Here is a 10,286-nt window from a genome sequence, read left to right on the forward strand (position 1 = left end):
GCAAAAGTTTTACAGAAATTTATAAGGCAAGTATACACATCTACTTAGGCACTAGTCTAGCTTACGAAAATTTCATCTCTCTTTTCTAACTGGTTTCCATGCTGACGGCCTTGTCTTCTTCCTTGCTATGGATACACTGAAAACCCATCAATTGGGGTGTCTTCTATGAACTCAGCTTTGCTTGCAGGCCAGCTGTCAAGCCCCTCCATAGGTCAGCACGCACCCACGTGCTTGAGAAGTGACTGCAGCCTAAAATACTCCTGGAAATTTATTATCTTTGCTTCTTTTCCCCCCTAAATATCATTGAAGAAGTGAGACTTTTCAGAACCAGCTAGCATGCCACCTAGAAAAAGCAGACTTTTGCTTTCAGTCAAAGCTTTTGGGACCAAAAGGCGCGTTTGCTTGGATTCCTTGGATGCCGCTTGGGTTGGCCCATTTTCTGAGTTCCCCTGGGATGCCTTGAGCACTGCCTTATGGACTGGGAGGACATTTTCTGCTGCTTTATGAGTGAGGAGAACTTCCCAGGCTTTTCTTTCGCATCAGCTGTACAGAAGGTTGCCTTGCTGGGCACAAGGAAGCCATAGAACAGCTGCTATTGTGAGGTCAGGGGAGCGGTGCCACGTCACAGTGCTGTCAGCACAGCATTGCCCCGATGCACGCAAGGCCTGCTTGTCCAGAGCGGCTCTTCTGCTGGCTCCCTGCAGGAGGATCCTTGTGCTCAAGGAGTTCTCAGCAGACGGCCTGCACCCCGAGAGGAGTCTGGGCTTTGCCTTGGCTGGCATTCAGTGTGCAAACCCGCACAGCGCTGCCAAAATGATCGGGCAGGTCTGTGCCGCGGTTTGCACGGTCTTTTCTGTTGTCTATTCTGGCTACTACCTGACCCAGCTGACTCGTAAGTAAAGGTTTCTCCTGGGGCTGGCATCACCCGGCTTTTGCTTGACTCTGCTCTTTATGCCACAGCAGTGACCGAGTTTATTTGGGAACAAAATGGCCATGAAGATGCCACCGCTTTGGTCAATGTCCTGCCAGCAGCATCAGCTAAAAAGGGGGCATCTGTGTACTGGGGGGCGGGTGCAGAGTATTTGCCCTGCAACCTGCAGCGGTTGCCTTCCCTCCCCGAGAGAGTGCGCGGCACTGGAGTCTGTCATTTCCTCCGCTTGCTGCTTCAAGCAAGACAAGCTGCTGATTGCAGACTCGGAGGGGAGATGCTCAGAAGTACTGCTAGCAACTCAGTGGCTCTCTCCAGGAGCGAAGGAAAGCACCTTTCGCTCCCAATTCTGCCCCTTAGAGGCCTTGGCTGTGTGACTTGACCCTTTGATGGTGTGCCAAGACTGCGATTGCCTTGGCTCTGCAGCACAAAGTCCAGTGCAGGGAGGGTTTGCTGCTGAGCCCAGCAGCTGTTCCTGGGCTGCTTCAGCAGGGAGCTGCCACAGGGAAGGGGCCCTTTGGGGAAGCTTTGCTGGGCTACCATCTTCAGCCAAGGCATGGGAATTAGGGCATGCCATTTAAAAGAATCTACATCTAAAATGCAGGAAAGAGAAGAGGAAAATGCTGCTTGAGCTGTTGGGCACGAGGGAAGCTCAGAGTGTTGAAGAGCAAGGGGCATTTCCAGCAGCGTCTTTCTATTTCTCTCTTGGCAAAAGAGGCCCAAATGTAGACAGAGCCTACTCTAGCGTCCTTGTTGTTCTCTTGCCTGCTGTGGGAAAGAGCTGTTGCTCCTGGAGGCCTGTTGGGAAAGGGAAATGCTCTGTGTTGGGACTGCCTTGTGCTGCGGGAGTGGCCAGCACAGGCACTTTTCTAAGGGCCTCTGGTTCCTTTTCCCTTGCTCGCTGCAGGTCACCTGACACGCGGATGGAGGCAAGCCTGGCCTTTGGTGAGTGGCAAAGGAAGCTGGGACGTTGCTGGCGTGTGACAATGGGGCGGCAATTCTGCCAGCTTGGCCTCTTGCAGTCCAGTGTGGAGTGCCAGCGTGGGAGGCTGAAAGAAAGGCCAAGTGCCCCGTGGCATCAGCAGTAGCAAAGGGAGCACTGGCTGTTTGCTGATTTTGCAGGGAAGAGCCTTTCAAGAGATGAAAGGCAAATGGGACAGCTGCAAGGCATCTTGCTGCTTCTAGGCAGCAGGGAAGCTGAAATGCACAGCAAGATGGGAGTAGCACCTCCTTCAGCCAACTTCCTGGGCTTTTCATGACTCAGAGTCCCACTTGTATCAAAGTCTACCATTTCCCCTTCTTCTGGGTCCTTTCCCAGCTCAACCGAAAGCAGCTCCTGAGGGATTGCCTTTTGCCCATCTCTCTCACTTCTGTCTGTCTGCAGGCCTCAACAGCAGGGTCAGCAGCTCCTCTGGCTGCCTCTGGCATTGAGGAAGAGGCTGAAGAGGAGCAAAGGAGCATCAAGCCTCCAGCTGCTCTCCCTGCACAGCCTGAGCTTGCAGAGCCGGTAAGTGGCAGTGAGCTTGGCACTGCCTTTGGTGCAGGGCCAGGCTTCCAGTTTTGGAGCAGCCCTTGTTGCTCGTGGCTGAAGATGCTGGCGGCTGTGTGCCTGCCGGGACCTAGTGCTGCTTCAGGCAAGCCAGGGAGCCCTGGCCAATGGGGTCTGAAGTTTGGCATATGAGCTGGAATGCTGAGAGGGCCCGAGAATGTCTCTTGGCATCAGACCGGAGGCAGCATTCAATGATTCTCAGTGTAGCAGTCAGCCCCGTGTGCCCATTGTCAGTGCAGGCTGCCTGTGGTCAGCGGACGGAGCGGCCCAAAGACGCAGTTGCCGGCCTTGCAGGGGACCTGGCAGACACTGGCCCCTGGAAGGGACCTGCCCTCTCCATGGACTAATTAGCTTCAGGCTGTGCTTCACTTCATGCCGGTCAGAGCAGCCTTTGGAGAGGAGAATCCTTGGCAGCCCTACATTGTGAAGGGCGCGTGGGTCTGGGCAGGGCAGGAAGGCGTCTCCGAAGGGCCGCTCCCTAAAGGCTGCCATGGACAGGGGCAATGCGTGAAAAGGATCAGAGAAGGGCCATGCTGCGGGCTTCTGAGCAGAGCACTGCATGCCAGTTGCGGGCTGATTTCATTGCCCAGGGAAAGACAGGAGGAGGAAAGCAACAAGGCTCTGGGGAACTGCTCTGATGTCTTTCTGGATCTTGGCAGCCCCATGGATCCCTTGTTGCCAGTGTCTTGCAGAAAAGCTGAAAACATGGAGCATGGAGGTGGCCCTGAGGGGCTGGATCCAAGTAGCCTTTGGGCTTTTGCCAAAGTTGCCTTTGAGAAGGGGACATGGGAAAGGCCCCAGCTGGAGAGGCCTGGCGGTGGCTGACAGCACCTTCCCAAGGCCTTGCTTTGGCCGTGCACTCGGCGGGGCATGTGTGCCAGGCACCCTTCTGACGGGCAATCCTTTCTGGTCCCAGCTCAACACAGGCTCTGCAATTCAACCTGGTGCCGCTGGACCAGCGTGGCCTGCAGCAGCCAGCTCGCCCCCCGCTGCTGGCACTTCCTGCAGCAGCGCAGCCCAGCAGCCCGAGATGAGGCAGGAGCAGGGCCGGAAGACACTGAGTAAGTCGGGTGCATTCTTGTCTGCCAGAGCAGTGTGTTGTGTGCGTGTCTGGGTGTAGGCTGTGCCAGAAGTTGCCCCTCGCTCTCAGAGGCGCTTAGGCCTCTCGGCAGAAGCTGTTGTTGTGCTTTGAGGCAGCGCGGCAGCGCTCAGGGACTTCCTGCTGCCTGTGAGGGCGGCTGGGCCTGGCTTGGCTCTGCCTGGGCTGCCTTGTGTGCCAAAGACAAAAGCAGAGATTGTTTCTGCTTGAGCAGAAGGCTGGCACCTAGCAAGTGACTAGGCCCCAGGGAGCTCTCTGGCCCCAGCTGTTTTCGGGCTCCCGTTCTTACACCTCCTCTGGCTCAGACACTTTGTGGCCCTGGCAGTGGACCTGCCAGTGATGGTGGCTGTGACTGCAGAGGCTGCAAAGGCCCTTGGTGACCTCTTAGGGCCCTCTTCTTAAGGTCTCATCATTTTGGCTTATGGCATGGGATGCTGCGCTTGAAAGAAATCAAGGCCTTCTGGGAAAGGCCACCTGATGAAAAGTGGAGAAGATGGCCCTCCCACTTGCTGGTCTCAGCAGCTGGAAGCCAGGGGACCGCAAAGGGCCCAGAGCTGCCGGCAGCGGGGCTGCCTTTGGGAGGGTGTGGGGAGCGGCGTCTCTGTGTGCGAGTGAGCGCCCTGCGCTGCTTTTGTCTTTCAGGGAGCATTGTGAGTCCGGGCCAGCCAATGAGCAAATACACGGCATTTGAAGAACTGGGACGAGGGTAAGCGTGGCGTTGGCTCCTTTTACAAAAGCGTGGGCCAGGTCTTTGGCTGGTGCAATATCAAGCGTGAAGTCAGGCAAGCTCCAATCATGGTCAGGCTCTGGCTTTACCTCCTGTCGCCTGCCTGGACTGCTGGGGCAGAGCAATCCGAAGGCCTCATCAAAGACAAGTTGATGCTGGCATTGTCTTGCTTGCAGGAAGGAGGAGCAGGAGCTGGGAAGCCCTCTGCCCCTGCAGCTTTCTGGCCTGAAAGAGCACCTTGCCATTCAAGAAATGTCAGATTCTCAAGGACAGTCTTCTGACTCTAATTGTTCTCACACTTTTGACACACACATGCATGCACACCCGCACAAGGAGGACTGTTCCCCTTAGGTTTGGAAATGACCTGGCTGGGCGTGCGCCTTGGAGATTTCCAGCGGCCCTTGGTCTTCATGCTGCATCTTAGTGTTCCCTTGGACAGGCTGCCCCGCAGGGCAGAGGGCTCACGGCCCGACGTGCTGTTGGCCGAAGAGACGCCGCAGCCAGGCATTTTCTAAGGAAGGCGTGCAGGCAGCCTGGGGAGATCTGCTGCCTAGGCTTGATTTCAGTGCCAAGGGATAAAGGGCTCTTTCTGCTGCTTTTGTCTTTCCAGGGGCTTTGGAGCTGTTTATAAAGCCCTTGACACCAGCAGCGGACAACAGGTAAAGTGCCAACAGCCCCATGCCATTTTGCAGCTCTGGAGCGCTTTCCCCGCTGCTGTGAGCCCTGCCTGGAGGTTTGGGTGGCAGCTCCATGTCTGCAGCAGAGGCTGTTCCTCTGAAGTACACTCTAGGCTCAGGGGGCAGAATGCATTTGGGATGGCCTTTGGTGCTTCTGCTAAGCTCTGCTGTCTAGTGACAAGGCCCTTTGGCCCAGCCCGCTGCCTCATTGCAGCAGCACTCGCTCCGTGCTGCTTGTCATCTCGAGCAGGGGGCGTCTTCTCAAGGTAAACGGTGGCCAATGTCATTTCAGGTGGCAATCAAGATCATGTCACTTGAGGAGGAGATGTCCGAGGAGCTGGCTGCCAATGAAATCCTGGCCATGAGGGACAACAGGAGTCCCAATATCGTTACCTACTTAGACAGGTTGGCGTATTCTCCTGTCAATGCAGCTTTAGCTAGTGCAAGCCCGAAGAGACGATGCCCTTTGGTCACTGGCAGAGAAGGGAGCTGCTGGTGATTTCTCTGCTGGTCTCCAGAGCGTGGCAGGAGGTGGAGCTGGTGATCATGAATCTCGTGTGGCACACGTAGCTTGGAGAGCAGTTGCAAAAACCTGGCTCGGGCCCTCAGCTGATTGAGGCTGTGCCCATTGCTGTCTCTCCATGCCGTGGTTTTCTTCTTTCAGCTACCTGGTGGATGCGGAGCTCTGGCTGGCCATGGAGTTCATGGACGGCGGCACCTTGTTTGATGTGCTCAGCGCAGTGTACCCGGAGGAAGGACAGATAGGCTCTGTCTGTCGGGAGGTGAGGGATCCCGCTTGTGCTTCCCCAAGCCTGCCCAGGATGCTGCTTGCCAGCTGGAGGTTAAGGACAGCTGGGATTTCTTGCTCTCACCTTTCTTTTGCTGCTGCTGCTGCTGCTGCTGTCACCACACACAGGAGAAGAGCGAGCATGGGAAGTGAACTGCCTGCCGCTGTCCCCGCACTCCTCAGGCTCTGTTCTTGCACTCTTCCATCCTGTCTGTCCTCTGGCGCTGGTGCTGGCTCACTCGCTTGGGTTCACTTGCTTCCTCTTCTTAGCTTTGCCTGGGAATGTTAGCCTGGAGCCTGTCTGTCTGTCCTACATTCCTTGCCACGGGAAGGCAGCATGCAGGCGGCAGAATTTCAAGCTAAGGCCAAAGAGCCGTCCTCAGCTGCAAAGGATAGCATTGCAGCCCGCATGGCGATGGATTCTGGAACAGCTCTAAGGTGCTGCTTCCTCCTCTGCTGCCACTAGGCTTCCCCAAAAATCTTTGCCGTGCCGCCTCCCAGCCAAAGGTGACGCGCTTCCTACCCAAGGCCGGCGGAACTTTTGGGAGCCCGGATGCCTTCGCTTGGAATCGAGAAAAAAACTTCCAAGAGTGTTGAAGCAGCAAGCTCTTCTTCGTGACAGCACCATGATGCTGTGCCCTCGCTCACAATTCCCTGAGAAAGCCGTCTATCCCGTTGAGCTCTTTCCTTTCCGGTGGGATGAAATCCGATCCTGTACGTTAACTTTCCCTCCCTCCTTTTTCTCTCTCAGTGCCTGCAAGGACTGCATTTCCTTCATTCCCGCCAAGTCATCCACAGAGACATCAAAAGCAACAACGTCCTTGTGGGCATGGATGGATCTGTCAAGTTGGGTGGGTATCCCTGCTGGGCTGCAGCATTTGCAGCACCTGCCGTGCGCTTGCATTTGGGTGACTGCCACTTGGGCAGAAGCGCCGCTTGGCCAGTGCGTGAATGGTGAGGGTGTTGTGGAAGTGGCCGATGCCTTCTTTGCCTGGCTCCAGGCACGTGGAAGGAGAGCTCAGCTGCTTTTTCAGCTCGATTCAGCATGGCCTGGTCAGGCTTGGAGTGGGCAATGGTTTTGGCCGCTTTGCCAGTGGGAGCTGGCTTTGACAGGCTTTGTTTTTGGCCTCAGGTGACTTTGGCCTCTGTGCTCAGCTCAGCCCTGAGCGCAGCAAGCGCAGCTCCAGCGTCGGCACTCCCAGCTGGATGGCACCGGAGGTGGTGAGAGGAGAAGCCTACGGCCCCAAAGTGGACATCTGGTCCCTGGGCATCATGGGGCTGGAAATGGTGGAAGGGGAAGCTCCTTACGAGCGGGAAGCCCGTCTCAGGGTAAGGTGCAGCTTAGCAAGAGGGCTCTGTGTGGAGAGCACTGATGTGGCTAGCAAAGGAGCAGGTGCAGTGTCCTCTTGCATCCATGTGCTTTAGGTTTTTGAACTGATAGAAAGGAACGGGCCCCCAAAACTGCAGAACCCCAGGCACCACTCGGCTCTCCTGCGCGACTTCCTCCGCTGCTGCCTGCAGGCAGACGAGGACAGGCGCTGGTCTGCCCAGGAACTCCTGCAGGTAAGAAAAGCAAAGGGGCAAAAAGCCCTGTCAGCTGAGGACACCTGCATGAAGGCATGAGGAGGAGTGTGGGCCACGTGGCGCAGGCAGCTCCCAGCACAGGAAGGCGCAGGGGGACATGCTGCCCTCGGTGCTCTTTGTGTGTCTTCCTGGTAGCCAGGGAATCCTGCTTGAGCCCGTGAGGATGGGACCCTGGAAAGTAAGAGTTCCTTTCTTTGTTCTTTTTCCTCTGGGCAGCATCCCTTTGTTACCTCCGGCGATCCTGCCTCCAGCCTGGCTGCTCTGATCACCTCAGCCAAGCAAGTGCAGGAAGACTGGAGAGGAGACACCTGCGCCTGAGGAGGCCCTTATGCCCCGCCAGCCGAGAGGAGGGAAAAGGGGATGTGTCATCTTTGGGCAGAGCTCCAGCCATCCTCCGGGTATTAAGAGGAGCTGTGCCATAGATAGGAAATATGATTTTTTTTTTTTCGTATTTGCTCAGTTTAGGTGTTTGGTTAGGTTAGGTTAGGTAAGGTAAGGTAAGGTAAGGTAAGGTAAGGTAAGGTAAGGTTAGGTTAGGTTAGGTTTGGTTTGGTTAGGTTTGGTTAGATTAGGTTTGGTTAGGTGTGTGCTAGGTTCAATTTAAAGCTCTGTTGTTTTTTCTTTCTCAAAGAGATGAAAGTTTAAAAGAATTAGGAGATATAGGGATCAACATTGAAGGGCTATGGAACATAGATAGCTTAGATAATAGAGGATTGTTTAGCTTAGAATAGAGTGTTGTTAATTTAGGCAAGCTCTGAGGTATCTTTGAAGTAGAAATGAAAGAATTGTCATAAGAAGAATTAAGCTGTGAGAGGAAAAGCTGGGCTGCAGCCGAACTGGAGCCTGCAGGCGCTCCAAGCTGTCAGCCTGAACAGGCCACCTGCAGGACAGAAGGAAGAAGATGGAGAAGTAGCGAGGGGATCCTTTGTTTCAGCCCGAGTGAGAATAAAAGTCTAAAATATCCAGAGTGTTGTAAGACTGCCTTCCTTGCCAGGCTGTAGCTAAGTGGACGGTCCCCTTCAGAGGCCCAAAGAACATAGTGAGGTAAGCAGCTTTGCTTGCCTGAAGCGTGGAATGCCCGCGGGAAGCTGCCAGACTTGCGGGTAATGAAGACCAGGTAATGAGCTCCCATTCAGGACAACACCAGGAGGCAGATGTGCACTCCTTTCTGGGCCTCTTGTCGTGAAGATGTCAGGGTGATCAGCGGGAATGACCATTTTGTTCCCAGCCTCCTCTCACTATGTCCCCTATGGGATGGAATGGCATTCTTATAGCGGCAGCTGGCCCTTCCTCCCGGCTTCTCTTTTCCCCCCTTTTCAGCCCAGAGCCCCAGGGACCATCTGGGCCAGCCTGATCCCCCACGGCTGTGTGCAACCACCAGGGCCTCCTGCACAGCCCCATTGCCACTCTGCTGCCTCCTTGGCCTTTTCCCACATCTGGGCCAGCCTGCTCTTGCCAGCTGTTGGGCACACACACACACAGCATACCGCACCTGTCAGGGAGCAATTTGATGCAGGAGCCCCTGCTAAGCACGGCTCACCAGCCCGGCACTTTTCCCACCGAGCTGTGGCTCCATTTGGACTCCATCTGCAGGGATACCCACTGTGAGGGACCGCTCAGGGACTGGATGCTCCCTGCCTGGTGCCCACAGGCCTGATTTCCACGCCTCCCCATTCCTCCTAGCCCTAAGGCTGCCTCAGCCTTCTAAACACAAGTTTTCTTACTCTAATGCCTTCCTGTGCTTTACTTCATACTCTAAGCAGGAGTACACAGTTTTGATTGTCTTTATTCTAGAATTAAGAACAATAAGTTGGAAGTGCTGCTAGAGTTTGTCATTTTGAACTTGAAGCAACTGCAAAAAGTAGAGAAGCTTTCGCTGCAGCTTTTCAGTTAATTTGAAGTCTCCTTCCTCTTCACTCAGTTTCAGCATATCTGTTGATTTTCCTCTGCTGTCATCTTTTAAGCTTCATCACTTGTCTATGGATCTGTAAAAAACCCCTGTCAACCCAGCGCAAATTTACTAGCCTTTGTATTTTTCCTCCTCTGGAAAAGCTGAAGCTCCTGTGATCTTCTCCTGTGATCTAGACTTTGATTCCCATCTTGGCTCTGGCTAAGAGCAGAACAAATGGAATTTATTACCTGCTAGTAAGATCTGCTAGCAAAGGTCGCAGTTAGAGCTAAGCATAAGGCTTCTCTCCCTCCGCCGAATACACATCTTTGTGTCTAGGCCTGGCGATTTCCAGGAGCACCTGGAAGCTACTGCCAAGGACAAAAGTCTCACTCTTGCTGGTTTTGACACGGAGTTTTTGGTAGGATTTTGATCTACATCTACAGTCATCTACAGGAACTGGATTTTAGATACAAAGTGCCTTCAAGCAACATTTCTAAGCATAGTGGGCAAGGAAGTCCAGATACTAATGAGTTGTGGTTGGTTTTAACTCTGTGGAACATCTGGTACAATATCCCACAACGTGTTATTTTTGACTCTTTCAGGCGTTTAAAACTCAGGCTTATTCTTGTCAACACTTTTCTTTCCTCCCTTCAGAAATCTGCATGCCCAGGTACTCAATTCTTTCTCAGTTTGTTGACAAGCTACCTGTCAGACAATACTTGTCTCTTGACCCAGAGATGGGCAACTGTCACCATTAGGCCGGACGTGGCATACACACGTGATCAGGGTCCAAGAAGAAAAAAGTTTTCTTTATTCTGCCTGTTCTCCAGCTTATACACTCTTAACCAAGCGTGATCTTAAGTCACTGACTACACCACCAGAACTTCTTATATCCATTGGTGCAAAGCAATTAACGTCAATAGAATTGGCAAAAGTTTTACAGAAATTTATAAGGCAAGTATACACATCTACTTAGGCACTAGTCTAGCTTACGAAAATTTCATCTCTCTTTTCTAACTGGTTTCCATGCTGACGGCCTTGTCT

The 10,286-nt window shown here is 53.8% G+C and overlaps 1 protein-coding gene across 1 annotated transcript; it reads left to right on the forward strand.

Annotated features, from left to right (window-relative positions):
- The first annotated feature begins 813 nt into the window (after positions 1 to 813).
- On the forward strand, positions 814 to 7,669 carry LOC139604265 (serine/threonine-protein kinase PAK 3-like). Its single transcript, XM_071455358.1, has 13 exons — positions 814 to 892; positions 1,836 to 1,873; positions 2,313 to 2,439; positions 2,498 to 2,509; positions 3,404 to 3,538; positions 4,219 to 4,282; positions 4,914 to 4,962; positions 5,273 to 5,385; positions 5,645 to 5,762; positions 6,519 to 6,618; positions 6,900 to 7,096; positions 7,193 to 7,330; positions 7,568 to 7,669. Exons 1-13 carry the CDS (start codon positions 814 to 816, stop codon positions 7,667 to 7,669), a joined length of 1,272 nt encoding a protein of 423 aa, XP_071311459.1.
- Positions 7,670 to 10,286: the final 2,617 nt, after the last annotated feature.

The sequence above is a fragment of the Agelaius tricolor genome, unplaced genomic scaffold (assembly GCF_023055355.1).
Source record: "Agelaius tricolor isolate 1412-34295 unplaced genomic scaffold, bAgeTri1.0.p SCAF_48, whole genome shotgun sequence".
In the NCBI taxonomy this organism is placed as follows: domain Eukaryota; kingdom Metazoa; phylum Chordata; class Aves; order Passeriformes; family Icteridae; genus Agelaius; species Agelaius tricolor.